Raw genomic sequence first — 17,857 nt, 5'->3', positions numbered from 1 at the left:
GTGGGGCGGTGCCTCTGCCGGAAGCCAGCGCAGCGCTGGGAAAGATGGCGGTGGTGGGCAACGCGGTTCTTTGCGGAGCCCGGCCTGGCGGGGCCCGGGGCAACGGGTCTCCTCAGCCTGGGTCGCGATTGCGGCCGGGCCTAGCTGCCGGGCCAGCGCTCATAGCGAACGGCGACGAACTGGTGGCCGCCGTGTGGCCGTACCGGCGGCTGGCGCTTCTGCGGCGCCTCACCGTGCTGCCGTTTGCCGGGCTGCTGTACCCAGCCTGGCTGGGCGCCGCCGCCAGCGGTTGCTGGGGATGGGGCAGCAGCTGGACCCAGATACCCGAGGCCGCGCTGCTGGCGCTCGCCACCATCTGCCTCGCACACGCACTCACTGTCCTGTCGGGGCATTGGTCTGTGCACGCGCACTGCGCGCTCACCTGCACCCCGGTAAGTGCGCGCGCCCGCCCGACCCCGACCCGGACCCAGGCACAGTGGGGCCTAGCGGGGGCTCCGGGCTGCCGCGGCTTGCGAGTCTCCAGTCTTACAGGCTCGATTCTCCAGCGGCGCCCCCTGCCCTATGGCTCAGGCCTACTTCTGACCCCGCTGTGACTCGCCATGCAGTTGTGGCTGGTTATTTTGATTCACAAGAAACACCTGGAACAGACTTGGAGCAGGACCCATATGCTACTGTTAGTGTGAATTGTTCCTCTTAGCTCCCATATGGTATATTGTTCTGGGAACGGTTCCGCCTTGCTTCTCCGTCATCTCCTATCTTGGTTTTGGTTTTCTTTTCTTACTCTTTTTTTTTTTTTTCCCTGTAAGATAGGATCTCACTATGCAGCCTTGGGTCGTCTAGGACTCACTGAGAACCGCCTAGCTCTGCCTCCAGAGTTCTGGCGTTAAAAGCCTGTGTCACTATTTCTGGCTTCTACTTTTGTGTTGGTCTTTCCTTCTTTCTTTTTTTTTTTTTAAGTGTTAGACTAGACCATTGGGGTAATTCCCCAAATGTATGAAGCCACGTCCTATGGCCCAGTGTTCAGTTTCTGTCTGTCCCTTGCTAGACCCAAAAAAGAGTGTAATTTATTCTGGTGCTGAAGATGGCCAGGAGCTACTTGTAAGTGACTTAAAATAGCGCAGAGTCTCACGTTATCGGTAAGGTAGGGTGGTTAAGATGAGGGCTGTTAGGATGGTGCTGTGATTCTAAATTCAGAACTCTAAACACAGTGTCACTACAGGAAGCACTGACTTTAAGGTACTCTAGGTTGAGGGTAATACCCAGTGACCACACTACAGATCACCAGATTTGAAGCCTGGCACACCAATATCTGTTCTGGGTAGGACTTTAGAAAAGGGAGGCATTGTCAGTGACTGAAGGAAATCCTGAGTACCCTCATATATACACACTCAACGGCTATGTGTGTGCATTGAATTCTCAGTACCAAGAGAAGGCACCCTGTTTCCTTCATTAATCTTTATCCCTGAAGAGGGGCCCAAATTTCTGAGCTTGGCACCCAGGGTCAATAGATGGGGGTGTGTGTGTATGCGCTTGCACTCATGTGCGAGACATTCAGTCCCTAGCCTTCTAGCTGTCCTTTGGACTGTAACTGAGAACTTCCTTTTCTAGAAAGGAGGAGAGGGAAACGCTAAGCAGCCTTGGGTGAGGAGGCAGATCAGGCTTGGCTTCTCTCTAGGTTTCACTGGGTTTCAGTTTCACCCTACTGTACAGTGAAAGCTGAAACCCCTCCCTCCGGGGTCACTGAGGAAAGCTAAGGTAACCTGTAATGGGGGGCACCCTCCGTGGCACCTTTACCCGTCTTCCGCGGTGTTAGTTCAGGGCCACCACCGTGTGGTGCCCTGTGCCTTGAGCCTTATAATACAAAGTAGTGGTCAAGTGAGATATGGCAAGCCTAGGGACATGCCTACACTCTGACCCTATGAGGGACATGTACTTGAGAGGTAAGAAGGGCTCCATAACAGTCTTTGGTTTTTGACAGGAATATGATCCCAACAAAGTAACCTTTGTGAAGGTGGTGCCAACCCCCAACAATGGCTCCACTGAGCTGGTGGCCCTGCACCGTGACAAGGTAGGAAGGGATCTATGTCCTGCAGGGTAGGTGGAACAGGCAGTGTCCCCAGGTCAGGGGACTTCTGCCACAAACACGCCTTCCACCCCAGGGTGAAGATGGGCTGGAGGTGCTGTCATTTGAATTCCAGAAGATCAAATATTCCTATGATGCCCTGGAGAAAAAGCAGTTCCTCCCGGTGGCCTTCCCAGTGGGGAATGCCTTCTCTTACTATCAAAGCAACAGAGGCTTCCAGGAAGACTCAGAGATCCGAGCTGCAGAGAAGAAGTTTGGGAGCAACAAGTGAGTCCCTGTCTTCCCTGTGGCCCACTGTGCATTGCTGCCCTACTGTGCTCCTGGTCACTGAGCCCTGGCAATAGGGCTGAGAGCTCTGCTTTTTAACCCAGAATGCTAAGTGACTATGACCCCACTGGGACAACTTGCTCTGCTCTGCCTTCCTCCAAACTTGTTTGCCAACAGGGCCCTCAGAGAGCCAGGAGCTTGACTGGGGGAAAGGAGGTTATGTATGTGTGTGCAAATAGATGTGGAGGCTGAGGTCAGCTTCAGGTGTCGTCACCAGGAGCCATACACCTTGTGTTCTAAGACGGTCTGTCTGAACTGGAGCTCACTAAACAACAGGCAGCAGCAGTGGTGCTCCCTGCCCCTCCCTCCCCGGGGCTGGTGTTAAGTCCATGCTTGCCTTTCTACATGGATTCTGGTACTTAAACATAGTCTCCATGCTTTTAAGGCAAGCACTTCACCATAAGCCATGTCTTTGGCCTGCCCTCCCCCACAATCATGGAATTAGAGGGTTTTTTCTTTATTTTTCTCCCTTCCTTCCCCCATTTTGAGGCAGGATTTCTCTGTGTAGCCCTGGCTGTTCTAGAACTCATTCTGTAGACCAGGTTGGTCTCAAACTCACAGAGATCTACATACCTCTGCTTCTGCCTCCTGATTGTTGTGTACTATCACCACCCAGCATAGAATTAGATTCTAATTCAAGTGTTTATGCTTATGTGCATCTCAGCACATTAGAAATATTGGTGATGCAGTGAGGCACAGCTCAGCGGGTGAGTGCTAGCCTAATGGACTAGAATGCTTTCACACAGCACTGCAAAGGAAAACACACCAAAACACATGGGTGCCTCTTTTATGCTGCGTAGGACAGCAGATGCTCCACACAGGCTTTCTCCGTTAACCTTTTACTAACACAGAGGTGCCAACGTGCAACTGTAGTAGGACAGCTGAACGCTGGGCACCAAACACCGATATTTGGCATCATGGCCCATATGGTGTTCACCCTTGACAGTGCTCAGTCAGGGAACTTGGGGAGATCTTAGCAGATTGTTTTTTCTCTCTCTGCAGCTGTACATGGAACCTGGTGCCTGGAACATGTCAGATAGGGGCCCTGCCATTGAGTCATACCCCTGGGGTTCTTTCATGATTCTGTTGCTTTTCAGAAAATGTAGATGTTACCATATCCAGTCTGAGAAGCATCATTTGTTGGTCTCTGCAGCCCTAATAGTGACTGCATTAATGGCCTGGGACAGATTTTATGCTATCACTGTGGGTGTTTTTGTTTTTAAACTCCGGGGTACTCCGTGGTTCCCTCTTCTCAGGTCCCACCACTGTGGGAAGCCTGTGAGCATCCTGGAATTTTGAGAGTAGAGCAGAGGAGGCCAAGTCAGACTAGGTGGCCACATGCCACCTAGTGGCCACATGCTGCTGCAGGAGACACCCTAGGGACAAACTACTTGAAGCCAAGGGCTTATTCAGAGAAAATATAACAAATTCCCAAGGCCAGCAAGATGCTCAGTGGGTACAGGCCCTTGTCATCAAGTCTGACAAAATGAGTTTGATCCCAGGACCCACACAATGTAAGGAGAGAACCATCTCCTGCAAGTTTTTCTCCGTCCACCGCACATGCACTGTCACAGGCATGCTGCCCCCCCTTAACATACCCTCCCTTATCATACACACATACACCGCCACACATACACTATCATAGACATGCTGCCCCCCCCAACATACATACACTGCCACACATACACTGTCACAGGCATGCTGCCCCCCCCCAACATACACAAGAAAAATATCTTTTAAAGGTGGGGCCATGCATTGCAGTGTACATCCTTAATCCCAATACTTGGGAGGCAGAAACAATTGGATCTCTGTGACTTACAGGCCAGCTTAAGATCATAGAACCTGTTTCAGGAAAGAAAAGAGGAAAAAAAATTACAGTTCTAGGGGTGGGGGCTGGAGTTATCCTAACAGTGACAAGATCCAGAGTTCCATCCCTACCACCACATGGCCATGGGCCATGGTGGCACACTGTTGTCTTCCCAGTACTCAAAGACGGAGCCAGGGATATCAGTTCAGAGCTCCTCCTCGGCCCTGTAAGGAGTTTGAGGATAGCCTGGGCTACTTGAAAACCTGTCTCAGAAAAAGAATATACAGTTCCATTGGGGAATGAGTTCTGTCACCAGGGTCCTCTTCTCCCAGCCACCCCTATCCTGCTCTTCTCATCTAGCCCTGGGGTGGGTGGTATTGGACAGAGCCTGTTACAGGGCTGAGTAGAGTAGGATGTTGGTGTGGAAGAACTGCCACCCAGTCTGGCTTGCCTGCTAGCAGCTGAGAAGGAACAAGGTCAAATGCAGCCTCCCCACCTTGGGTGTCTTGTTAGAGATGACGGGGCAGGGCCTCCACATCTTCAGCTCACCCAGGAATTTGGGTATGGTTTTTACAGGGCTGAGATGGTGGTGCCCGACTTCTCCGAGCTTTTCAAGGAGAGAGCCACAGCCCCTTTCTTCGTGTTTCAGGTAACAGCAGCTCTGGCCCTTGTGCCAGCTCCTTCTTTGGGACTGTCACAGCCAGAGTGAGTCTGGCTGCCATTTCCAAACCCCAGAGCCTCTCCCTGCCCTTGGGAATCATTGGTATTTGCCAGAATTTCTGGTCACAGGACAGGTAGGCAAGACCTGACAGGCTGCTGATTCACAGGTATTCTGCGTTGGGCTCTGGTGCCTGGACGAGTATTGGTACTACAGTGTCTTCACTCTGTCCATGCTGGTGGCTTTCGAAGCTTCCCTAGTGCAGCAGCAGATGAGGAACATGTCAGAGATCCGAAAGATGGGCAACAAGCCCCATATGATACAGGTGTGACTGGTGGGACAGGTGGGTGGTGACCCTGCCCACCCGAGTGGACACCATGCACGTGCTATGCTGACAGACTCCCCCTGCTCATATTCCCAGGTCTACCGCAGCCGAAAGTGGAGGCCTGTCGCCAGCGATGACATTGTTCCTGGGGACATCGTGTCTATCGGTGAGGCAGGATTCCTCTCAGGTGGAAGTCTTTACCTTAGCCAGTGGTTGACTCTCTTGCCTGCACCTTGCAGGCCGCTCGCCCCAGGAAAACTTGGTGCCCTGTGATGTACTGCTGCTACGGGGCCGCTGCATTGTAGACGAGGCCATGCTCACTGGAGAATCTGTGCCACAAATGAAGGTAATGAATAGGATCCATAGTATACTCCCAGTTCATGAAGAATGACATAGGGCAGGAGAGGCCAGCACCCAGGCGATCCCTGCCATACATAAGTGGCAGAGGCAGGTGGGCTGAAGTCATTGCCATAGGTGTCTGGAGCCAGGTGGAAAGAAACCAGGATATTCCATCGGGGTGGGTATAGAGAAGGTAGGAGGATTCTCTTTGTATCATTGAGGAGGCCTAATGCAGGTCACAAGGCATTAACTCAACAAGTACTGTGGTGAGGAGGCACCTGCTAAGGTGAATGGAACTTGTTGGCCTAGATAGGGGGCACTCATGGGAATCAGGCAAGCCCTTGGGGGAGGCTAAAGTGAGGCTGTCATCCCAATCTGATGTTTCTTTTCGCAGGAGCCCATTGAAGACCTGAGCCCAGACCATGTCCTAGACCTGCAGGCCGATGCTCGGCTGCATGTCATCTTTGGGGGCACCAAGGTGGTACAGCACATTCCCCCGCAGAAGGCCACCTCGGGCCTGAAGCGTAGGTGCCTCAAGGGTGTCTTGGGTATCCTGCACCTGCTATAGTGTGAAGGAGGTGGGACAGGGTTGCTAACAGCAGGTGCCTCTGCTTGTTCCCTCAGCGGTCGACAATGGATGTGTGGCCTTTGTCCTGAGAACTGGGTTCAACACATCCCAGGTATGGTGCTGGATTCCACGTAGGAGGGCCCAAAGTGTGTGACAGCTCCTCCCAGAACTCACCCTAAGGCTAATGTAGGCCTGCTTTCCCTAGGCTGAGATAGCAGTGGATATGACCAAGGTAGTCAGGCTATTACCATTCCCAGGAGATTGTTGTTAAGTGAGGTGCTCTGGTAAATGCTTCAGGGTTCTACCTGAGGGGAGATGGAAGCCTGGCTTCCCTGTGGCCCTGTGGCTGGCCTTCTTGGAAGTCTAATTCCTTGTCAGCCTACAGTGCTCTTAGGCAGGAATTGCTGTTTACTAGAAAGAGAGGCCAGCCTCGGTGCTTTCAGGGAGCAGAGGGCACTCTTCCCCACAGAGCTTTCAGGAAAGGCTAAGTCCTGCCTATCCCTGCAGGGCAGACTACTGCGTACAATTCTCTTTGGGGTAAAGAGGGTCACTGCAAACAACTTGGAGACCTTTATCTTCATCCTCTTCCTCCTGGTGTTCGCCATTGCTGCAGCTGCGTATGTGTGGGTTGAAGGTAAGCACCCTGAAAGCTCCTGCTCTGAAGCCTCGTCCCTGCCCCAGGCTGCCAGGCCCTGTTTCCACAGGGACCAAGGACCCCAGCCGGAACCGTTACAAGCTCTTTCTGGAGTGCACCCTCATCCTCACCTCTGTTGTACCCCCTGAACTGCCCATTGAACTGTCCCTGGCTGTCAACACCTCCCTCATCGCCTTGGCCAAGCTCTGTGAGTGCTGAGTGATTGGTGGGGCATTGCATAGAACAGGCAGGAGCCTGGAGGGACCCCCTGACCCCAGGTCCCACTCTCCACCCCCAGACATGTACTGCACAGAGCCTTTCCGGATCCCCTTCGCTGGCAAGGTCGAAGTGTGTTGCTTTGACAAGACGGGTACCTTGACCAGTGACAGCCTGGTGGTGCGAGGCGTAGCAGGGCTGAGGTGAGCATAAAGAAACCCTGTCTAAACCCCCCCAGCAAACAGACCCAAGCTTGGTGTGAGCCTCCATTGAAGTCCTGCCTCTGAGATTGCATTACAGAGGATCCTATGTGATGATCAATATGAGCGGCATCAGAAATAGGAGCTGGGCGGTGGTGGCGCACGCCTTTAATCCCAGCACTTGGGAGGCAGAGGCAGGCGGATTTCTGAGTTCGAGGCTAGCCTGGACTATAAAGTGAGTTCCAGGACAGCCAGGGCTATACAGAGAAACCCTGTCTCGAAAAATAAAAACAAAAACAAAAAAAGAAATAGATAGGAAATTAGTTCAGTCCCAGAACAGTCTGCCACAGACCTGTTACCTCATCTGTTGGGAGCTCAGGAGTCATCCCTGAGGCCAGTAGTCTCACCAAGGTACCCTTAGTGAATAAATAGCACATTGAGTACTAGCCGCTTGAGGTAGTCTCTGGTAGTAGTCACTGAAGGATCCCAGGTCCCTTGGTAGAGGTACAGTTCACCCACCCGCCTATATCCACCTTGAAACCAACTGTCTTGTCTTTGCAGAGATGGGAAAGAGGTGACCCCAGTGTCCAGCATTCCCATAGAAACACACCGGGCCCTGGCCTCCTGCCACTCGCTCATGCAGCTGGATGACGGCACCCTAGTGGGTGACCCTCTGGAAAAGGCCATGCTGACAGCTGTGGACTGGACGCTGACCAAAGGTGAGGGACTGGCATCCAAGGTCTGGCATGGGTGGCCTCGTGTCCTGGACAGGCAGGCTCATGTTAGTGACATTCCTCCAGGCTAGTGCCCGGGCTGGCTTCACATCGGTATCTTCTTGGGTCTGTTGTCCAGCCTTCTCTGCCTGATCCACTGTACTGGGATGATCCTGATCACAGCATCTAGGGATGCTGGGACGGGAAAACTGGGCAGGGGGGTGGGGGGGCTTGGCTACCTCTCTGGAGCAAAGCCCCTCAGGACTCGTACTTATTTGTTTCCAGATGAGAAAGTATTCCCCCGAAGTATTAAAACTCAGGGGCTGAAAATTCACCAGCGCTTTCATTTTGCCAGTGCCCTAAAGCGAATGTCTGTGCTCGCCTCCTACGAGAAGCTTGGCTCCACTGACCTCTGCTACATCGCGGCTGTGAAGGGGGCCCCCGAAACCCTGCACTCTATGGTGAGCCAGCCCCAACCCTGGGGTTAAGGGGTAGGCAGGGATCAAGCAGTGACATCCTCCTCTGTTCCCTGCAGTTTTCTCAGTGCCCACCTGACTACCACCACATCCACACTGAGATCTCTCGGGAAGGAGCCCGTGTCCTGGCTCTGGGATACAAGGAGCTAGGACATCTCACACATCAACAGGTAAGGGCCTGCCACACTCAACAGCCCTGTTAGCCCACCACACCTTTCATGGCACCTTCTTCCTCTGCTGTGGGATGTCCTAGGCACCTCTTTTTTTTTTTTTTTTTTTTAAGATTTATTTATTTATTATATGTAAGTACACTGTAGCTGTCTTCAGACACTCCAGAAGAGGGCACCAGATCTCGTTACGGATGGTTGTGAGCCACCATGTGGTTGCTGGGATTTGAACTCTGGACCTTTGGAAGAGCAGTCGGGTGCTCTTACCCACTGAGCCATCTCACCAGCCCCCTAGGCACCTCTTAAGGGGAGGCCGGAGACATCCCAGATCCCACCATTCTTGTCCTTGCCACCTGGAGATCAGGGGCCATAGTGGATCCATACCCATCACTTCTAACCTTGATCTCTTCCCCACTGCCTTCTAACCTGCTTCTTGGTCCTTGTCCAGTCTGTTCACCCCCTACAGCCAGCCCTACCTCTAGAACGTAATGTCAGCTGAGAGCCTTGACTATAGAGGCATTAGAGCCAGGACTTGGCCTCTGTCCTCCTGCGTTGTGCCTCCCTAGCTGCTGTTCTGGAGAACCCTGTATGTCCCAAGCCTGTCTGTCCCCCTGGACCTGTTCACCCTGAGCCCCAACTTTACTCTTCTATGATCTTCACCCGCTTTCCTTGGTACTTTATGGTTGCCCCAAGGGTAGTGGCCTTGCATGGTCCGTGTCCATAGTCATGAGGTGTAGCAGGTACACTTAGGTCTAGACTCCATCTTCAGTAGCTGCACCCCACTTTGCACCTGCCTTGCCTCCCCCCTCCTGACTCTTGACCTTTCTCTTCTTAGAGGTTAGGGCCTCTCCTCCTGGCACCAACACACATGCACAGTGGCTCTGGTTGCTGAGGCACTTTAACTGCCTTCCTCCCTGTGTTGTGCTCTGGGAGATGTGAAGAGGCTGGTTGGAAAGGCAGACAGTAAAGCTAGCCCACATCTGTCAACAGGCCCGGGAGATCAAGCGGGAGGCACTGGAGTGCAGCCTCAAGTTTGTGGGCTTCATCGTGGTCTCCTGTCCGCTCAAAGCTGACTCCAAGGCTGTGATCCGAGAGATCCAGAATGCATCCCACAGGGTATGAGCAAACCGAGAGGTCAGGGCAGGGAGGTGGCCACAGACGACTGTGCCACCCTCTGGGTCTCAGCAGTGAGGAAACCACAGGTTCTCAGCTGGGATTGGGTATAGCTGGCGCTCTCAGAGTTAGGTAGAGAATGCTCTTTAGCATGGCACCTCACAAAACGCATCACCTATCTCCTCTCCAGACTGATGAGAAGGAGGTAGAAGCTTGGGGTAAGAGATCTTGAGGCCATGCCTGGCCTCGTGAACAGTCCCAGCAAGAGGCAGGTAACAACTGGTCCCCACTGAGTCCTCATAGGTCACATCCCACCTTCCTCCCTTTCCTAGCCCTAGAATGTTCTTTGTACAGTTACAGATCCTGGGCACTGACAGCCAAGGGCTAATTTTTAACTTGTGTTTTAAGTAAAAGCAACTTAAGAGAACTTGCCATTAAAAGAAAAAAAAAGCAAACACAGGAGTGGATGTTCACAGTCAGCTATTGGATGTATCACAGGGCTCCCAATGGAGAAGCTAGAGAAAGTACCCAAGGAGCTAAAGGGATCTGCAACCCTATTGTTGGAACAACATGATGTACTAACCAGAACCCTGGAGCTCTTGTCTCTAGCTGCATATGTATCGAAAGATGGCCTAGTCGGCCATCACTGGAAAGAGAGGCCCATTGGACTTGCAAACTTTATATGCCCCAATATAGGGGAATGCCAGGGCCAAAAGAATGGGAATGGGTGGGTAGGGAAGTGGGGGGCGCTATGGGGGACTTTTGGGATAGTATTGGAAATGTAATTGAGGAAAATATGTAATAAAAATATTAAAAAAAAAAAAAAAAAAAAAAAAAAAAAAAGCTGGGCATGGTGGCGCACACTTTAATCCCAGCACTGGTTGGGGGGATGGGGGGTGGTGTGCAGAGGCAGGCAGATTTCTGAGTTCGAGGTCAGCCTGGTCTACAAAGTGAGTTCCAGGATAGCCAGAGCTATCCCACAGAGAAACCCTGTCTCGAAAAACCAAAAAAAAAAAAAAAAGAGAGAGAGAGAGAGAGAGAGAGAACTTGCCATTCAGTCTACAGTTAGGATCCTAGTACCCACAAAATACTTATAACCTCATCTGTGAGGGACCTGACATCTTTTCTGCCTTCATATTCAAAGGCATACATATCAAAAAGTATATTATTTTAAGAAGCAATGCACTGGGACTGAACTGTGGCTCAGCATGTGCTTGGTGTGTAAGCAGCCCTAGATGCCAGCACAGCTCCATGGTTGGCACAGCCCTGCCTTGTATAGCACTCCCTGGGTTGGTAGGCTGTGGTTTCCCATAGAGGTGGCCTTTTGCCTCATACTTTCTTAGGAGGAACTGTGAGTCCAAGGTAAGGGTTCTGTCCAACAGGTCTTCCCTGCTAAGCCCTGCACGCTGTTCCCTGTCCCCTGTCCCATAGGTGGTCATGATCACAGGAGACAACCCCCTCACTGCATGCCATGTAGCTCAGGAGCTGCACTTCATTGACAAGGCCCACACGCTCATCTTGCATCCTCCCTCGGAGAAAGGTAAGGCCAGGTAACTGGGCCCCTAGTCCCAAATCAGCGTGTTAGCCACTATTCACTGCTCATCCTAATTGATGTCAACCCCACTTTGAGGAGGCCTCAGTTCATGGGCAGAGTCATGGTTCCTGAGTCTTCCATGTTTGTTTATAACAGGCCTCATGTTCACTGAGAAAGAGGGCTCAAGCCTCATTCTTGCCCACCTTGTGCTGGGCAGGTTACTCCTGTGCCATTATCCAGGAAGTGCCAGGTTCCCAACACCTGATTAGGCCACCAGTTACCCAGTGCTGAAAGTGCCAGATCCTGGGTAATACAAGGCATGGCATGTTGTTAGCATATCTGTCTGCCCACCCCTGCACCATAGGCAGTTTCCATGAACACTGTAGAAGAAGACTTGAACTGTTAAACTTGTTGGCTTCTTGCTTTAAGTAAGGAGGCTGGGGACTAGGTAGATGTGAGGGTGCACTCCTTTTTTTTTTTTTTTTTTTTTTTTTTTTTTTTTTTAAAGATTTATTTATTTATTATATGTAAGTACACTGTAGCTGTCTTTAGACATTCCAGAAGAGGGCGCCAGATCTCGTTGCGGATGGTTGTGAGCCACCATGTGGTTGCTGGGATTTGAACTCTGGACCTTCGGAAGAGCAGTCGGGTGCTCTTACCCACTGAGCCATCTCACCAGCCCGAGGGTGCACTCCTATTAGCCCAGGAAGAAGAGTGCTTTTAGTCTAGACCAGCTTAGGCTACACAGTGGCTTCCAGGCCCAGTTTTGCATACATGCTTTCTAAGACCAGCCTTAGACCCTTCCTGCAGAGGTAAATGAATCCACTTCTTGCTCAGGTCTCTTGATGTCTTTAAGAGCAGGACCTATGTGAGGAACAGTGGGTACTCCAACACAGGGTGGCAGAATGCACACAGGGCAGTAGGTGCATTCAGCTAAAAAGGCTTCTAGAACCTTCCACTGCCTCTCAGAGAACTTGGTCACCACTCTAAATTGTTCGCCCAGGTCTCCCTCCATTCTAACCTTGTGTACCATGTTCTTGGACCTAAGGGTTGTTTGTATATAGGTGACCTTAAAGTGATGATCGTAACTCTTGCTTTATGGGCAGGCCCTGCAGGTTGATGAAACAAACTTCCATCTTAGTCGGTATAGGGTGGACTGGTGAGCTACCTCCCCCAGCCTACTCCTGGATCTGAGCTTCAGAAATAAAAGCGGGTCCCATGAGGTTAGCATGGGAGGACTCTGGTTCCTAGAGTGCTGGTATTTAGGCTGGTAGTGGAGAGATCTGTTAGATGAGGGACCAGCATCAGGAGAAGGCGGCTTGAGGTCCGAGACCAGGCCTTCTGTGTTTGCATGCAGCTACTGGAGCAACGCTCAAGTTCCGCACTTGTATTGGAGGGTCTTGTGTTTGCTCCCTGTGGAATGTCCAAAGCAGGGCCAGATTCTGGGTGAAACTGGTGGTGTTGGCCCAGGAGTCACAACCCTAACCAAAGATGTGACCCACAGGCCAGCCATGTGAGTGGCGCTCCATTGATAGCAGCATCGTTCTGCCTCTCACCCCGGGCTCCCCCAAGGCACTGGCCTTGGAGCACGCGCTATGCCTCACAGGCGATGGCTTGGCTCACCTGCAAGCTGTGGACCCCCAGCAGCTGCTCTGCCTCATCCCTCATGTGCAGGTGTTCGCCCGTGTGGCCCCCAAGCAGAAGGTATGTGCAGGACCCTGGGGCGGGGCACTGGGGGTCTTGGGGATGGCTGCAGACCCATCAGTGTCATGTCTACCATGCAGGAATTTGTCATCACTAGCCTGAAGGAGCTGGGTTATGTGACCCTTATGTGTGGAGATGGCACCAATGATGTGGGCGCACTGAAGCACGCTGATGTGGGTAAGCTCCAGTAGCTGGGGGCTTTGTCTCCTTCACGACTAGTGTGGCGACATCTCACCTGTTGCTTGCTGGCCTGGAACTCGAAAAACAATGTCCCCAACTACCTCTTTCCTCCTACCTTCTGCTCCTCATGCCTATACTCTTCAGGTTTGAAAGGAGTTGGTGGTGTGGCTTTGTGTGTGAATTCTGCCTGGAATCCTTTAATGAGAGGCAGGGGGTGTGGCTTAGCAGTAGATGTCTTCCTTATATGTACAGAATCCTGGATTTCACTCGAACACTGAAAAAGTAAGTCATTTAGTTCATAACCTCCTAGGCAGCAGTGCTCACCCAGGAGGGGTCTGTCATCCAGAGCACAAGAGAATCAGGGATTCAAGTTTATTCTTGCCTGTGCAGTAAGTTTAAGGCTAGACTAGTTACATGGAACCATCCCCCCACCTGTCTTTAAAGAAGAACTCTTGAGGCGCTTCAAGGTGAGAGAAGGGTATAGGCATGAGGAGCAGAAGGTAGGAGGAAAGAGGTAGTTGGGGACATCGTTTTTCAAGTCCCACAACCAGGTTTGGTTGCCACAGGTCACTGTCAGGATAAGTGTTGACAGTCCTTTTGCTTTTTTCCATCTTCCCTGCATTGTCTGAAGTTCTTGCCCTCGTAGACTTTTCTCTCCAGTAAGTTTCTTTGGGGGCCAGCAATTTTCAGTTTAGGGTCTGAGACTCCCCTACCAACCCCGCCCCCCCCTTCATGAAAAGGTTTCTCTGTGTTGTTCTTACACTAGACTGGCCTTGTACTCCCAGCTGGCCTGGATCCACCTGCCCCAGCCTCCCAAGCACTATGATTAAAGGCATGCACCACTACTGCCTGTCTAAGGTTCTGATAAGATTTTTGTGCTCCTTTGGGCATGGATCTCTGTGTTGCATGGCCTAGAACTCAAGATCCCTCTTGCCTCAGATTTCAGAGGGTTAGGATAACAGGTGCGCCTCCACCCGCATGGTTTTTGACACATCTGACATCGGAACTGGTGTTTTCTTTTTTATTTATTTATTTATTTATTTATTTTGTTTGTTTGTTTGGTTGGTTTTGTTTTGTTTGTTTTTTTTGTAAAGGTCAGAGGACAACTTTATGGAATTGTTTCTTTTCACATTCACATGAATGCCAGGCATGTGTGGTAAATGCTTTAATCTGTCAAGCCATTCACCAGCAAAACAAGATGACCAGTTTCTGAGGGCCCATAGGGTAGTTAGGTGAAATGAGAGTACCTTGGAACTGGTGGGAGGTGGGCAGGTGGGCAGCCTGGTGTCTGTCTGGCTCTGCAACTGAACACTGGTACCTGACCGTGGGCCCTTTCCATTACTCCTTCCCAATGCATTCTCAGGTGTAGCCCTCCTGGCCAATGCCCCTGAGAGGGTTGTAGAACGGCGACGACGGCCAAGGGACAGCCCTGTTCTGAGCAACAGTGGCCCCAGAGTCTCCAGGTCCACCAAACAGAAGTCGGCACTCCTCTCTCCTGAGGAGCCACCAGCCTCCCACAGGGTGAGTGTTCAGATCGGAAATACCCACAACCCTTGCTAACCAGGGCTGACCCCTGTTGCCCACCCCACAGGACCGCCTGAGCCAGGTGCTGCGGGACCTGGAGGAGGAGAGCACCCCCATCGTGAAGCTGGGGGATGCCAGCATCGCAGCACCCTTCACCTCCAAGCTGTCCTCCATCCAGTGCAGTGAGTCCCTAGCTCCTCACCCTGCCCTGCCTGGAGCCTTGCTTGCCCACCACCCTGCCCACTCACTCCCCACTTTCCCACAGTCTGCCACGTGATCAAGCAGGGCCGGTGCACATTGGTGACGACGCTGCAGATGTTCAAGATCCTGGCCCTCAATGCCCTCATCCTGGCATACAGCCAAAGTGTCCTCTACCTGGAGGGTGTCAAGTTCAGTGACTTCCAGGCCACACTGCAGGGGCTGCTGCTGGCCGGCTGCTTCCTCTTCATCTCCCGCTCCAAGGTGGGCCCTGGACCACCTAGGGCTGACCATAGGGCGTTTCCAGAGCTCTTGTGGGTTGGAATTGTCATCCCCAAGATATAGACAGAGACCTAGAGCCCAAAGGCAGGAGTGTCCCTGAGATTGCGCAGGATCTACAGACAGGGTCAGGCCTGGCTAGCTGCTAGTGATACAGGTTAGGGTATACCACTGTCTGAGTTTGGGGTTCAGGCAAGTCACAGTCCTAGGGCAGAGGAAGTGAGGAATGAAAGCAGGCAGATGACACTCAGCCCTGTGAGGGAGAAAATGTCACAGGCTTCAGGGCTGGCCTCAGGGACAGCCAAGGAGGCCTTCTGAGGAAAGGGTGCTGCCACAACCAGGAGGCTGCACTAGTTGCTGAGGTGGTGAAATAGATACCCCAGGGGCCAGAGGGTGTCTGTGTCAACTTCCCAGTAAGGTGAGGAAAGGCTCACAGGACAACTTAAACAAAAGATCTGTCTTGGCTTAGGCGTCCAGAAGTTTCAGGCCATATTTAGAGCTATTCACCCACAGTAGCTAAAAGAGGAAGGCCTGCGATTGTCCCCAAGGCTCTGCTCCCTTTATGTGGGCCCCACCATCTAAGCTTTTACATGTCTGGGCATGAGGTCAGAGCCTTAGGTCACTTTCCAAAGCCCTACCATAATATGTCCCTTGAGTCTTCTAGGGACATTTCAGATCCCACTCTAATAAGGAATCAATAGACCTTAGATCTAATTAGATTAGATTCTAATAAGGAATCTAATCAGGCTCAATAGACCAGGCCCAAGGCTATGAATGCATTTGTGGGAGTAGAGACTAAATCTGTCTCCTGACAGCCCTCCATTGCTACCATAGCATACAGACTATTTTGGACATAGGCAGCCCTTAGATCCGGACCAAACAAGATGCCTGAGGCAGGAGTATCGCCTCACTGTTGAGAGTATGCTGGCTGACTGTCAAGTCCTGCCCCACAGCCTCTCAAGACTCTTTCCCGAGAGCGGCCCCTACCCAACATCTTCAACCTGTACACCATCCTTACGGTGATGCTGCAGTTCTCTGTCCACTTCCTGAGCCTGGTCTACCTGTACCGTGAGGCCCAGGCACGCAGCCCTGAGAAGTAAGTGGGGTTCCAGGAAGAGGAAGAGGCAGCGGGAAGCTACAGTGGGTGCCTGAGCAGGAGAAGGGTACTGACACCCACATACCCCTGCAGGCAGGAGCAGTTTGTAGACCTGTACAAGGAGTTTGAGCCGAGCCTGGTCAACAGCACTGTGTACATCATGGCCATGGCCATGCAGATGGCCACCTTCGCCATCAACTACAAGGTGAGGCCCTGTGCCTGTCCACTCCCACCTGGCCTAACCTGCTCAGCCCACCCTCCCCAAGTAGCTGTGTCTTTTCATTGCAGGGTCCACCCTTCATGGAGAGCCTTCCTGAGAACAAGCCCCTGGTGTGGAGTCTGGCAGTGTCATTGCTGGCTATCATTGGCTTGCTCCTTGGTTCCTCACCTGACTTCAACAGCCAGTTTGGCCTTGTGGACATCCCTGTAGAGGTGAGTGGTTCTGAGCAGTGGCCCTGGCTCAGCCTGGCCCAGCTCAGCCACAGACCCAGCTCAGCCTGCTTCCTCCTTGACAGTTCAAGCTGGTCATCGGCCAGGTCCTGGCCCTGGACTTCTGCCTGGCACTCCTGGCTGACCGTGTCCTACAGTTCTTTTTGGGGACTCCGAAGCTGAGAGTGCCTTCCTGAGAAGATGGTGCTGGTATCCACTGCCTACCCTGGCTGCCACTGAACAGGAAAACCACCGCTGCCCCAGGAGGGAGCACTGCTCCCATCTCCACAGTGAGGCAGCCCTGCCTTGCTTTTGGAAGACTGAGTTGGGACCCTTGTGGGCATCCGCTGGCCGGGCTAGTAGAAGAGTCCTGGCTAGCACCTTTGGTAAATAAATCGGCGTCTGCAATTTTATAAAGCTTGCTTCCACTTATATCTGTGCCACACAGGGCCCCCTGGAAATTGGAGGGGCCAGGTGGTCACTCAAGGGCCTAGGATTACCACAGGCCCAGAGGAGAGAGACCCCCTCTGCAGGCATTCCTGGACCTAGGACCTCAGGTTTTCTAGTGTCGCGTATATCCTCTCTCTCGTCAGGCGCGCCTTCCGAAGTGCTGGTGGAATACTGTCCCAGAAGGCACAGATCTCACTCAGTTTGTAACCACCATCTCATATCACAAATGTGGCTGTCACTGGCCACCATGGATAGCCTCCTTACATGCATGGAGGTCACAGTGCAAGGTGTTTGTGGCCTTGCCTGCCCTAAAACCACTGACTGCTTTGAAAGGGAGCCGACCACCTCAGGAGCCTCACCCAATTAGACAATGGTTTGCACTTTTACTTGAAGATTTATTTTATTCTGTCTTCAGGCTGAACCAGAAAAGAAGACATTAGATCTCATTATAGATGGTTGTGAGTCACCACGTGGTTATTAGGGATTGAACTCAGGACCTCTGGAAAAGCAGACAGTGCTCTTAACTTCTGAGCCATCTCTCCAGCCCTGGTGTGCATCATTAATGGCAGCATTCAGCAGGCAGAAGCAGGGGATCTCTGAGTTGGAGGCTAGTCAGTCCCACACACCAAAATCAAACCAAGCCAGGCCACTTGAGTGAGACACTTGTCTCCAAAACAACAACAAAACAAACAAAAGAAGCCTGCCCTGGGGATTTGGGGTTTATTGCAGTCCTTCATTGCAGTTCTTCACAGGAGTGCCCTGGATCTAAAAGCCTAGGCAGGGTGTTAAATCTAGACGCTGGGTGTGGAATGTTCTGGGGCAGGCATCTCCGGCTTG

At 52.1% G+C, this 17,857-nt stretch overlaps 1 protein-coding gene across 1 annotated transcript; it reads left to right on the top strand.

Moving 5' to 3' along the window:
• Positions 1-20: 20 nt before the first annotated feature.
• Atp13a1 (ATPase 13A1) lies at positions 21-16,987 on the top strand. The gene is made up of 26 exons (XM_085843906.1): positions 21-431; positions 1,979-2,068; positions 2,160-2,350; positions 4,794-4,866; positions 5,045-5,200; positions 5,297-5,366; positions 5,440-5,546; positions 5,934-6,063; positions 6,164-6,219; positions 6,615-6,741; positions 6,812-6,949; positions 7,040-7,160; positions 7,719-7,876; positions 8,156-8,331; positions 8,406-8,516; positions 9,504-9,629; positions 11,058-11,166; positions 12,665-12,864; positions 12,945-13,041; positions 14,408-14,565; positions 14,636-14,750; positions 14,834-15,030; positions 15,999-16,141; positions 16,235-16,346; positions 16,430-16,573; positions 16,657-16,987. Exons 1-26 carry the CDS (start codon positions 45-47, stop codon positions 16,765-16,767), a joined length of 3,603 nt encoding a protein of 1,200 aa, XP_085700032.1. The 5' UTR covers positions 21-44; the 3' UTR covers positions 16,768-16,987.
• Positions 16,988-17,857: the final 870 nt, after the last annotated feature.

The sequence above is a fragment of the Mus caroli genome, unplaced genomic scaffold (genome assembly GCF_978045245.1).
Source record: "Mus caroli unplaced genomic scaffold, Mus_caroli_1 scaffold_10, whole genome shotgun sequence".
Lineage (NCBI taxonomy): Eukaryota > Metazoa > Chordata > Mammalia > Rodentia > Muridae > Mus > Mus caroli.
This window is presented reverse-complemented; position numbering and strand designations above follow the sequence as displayed.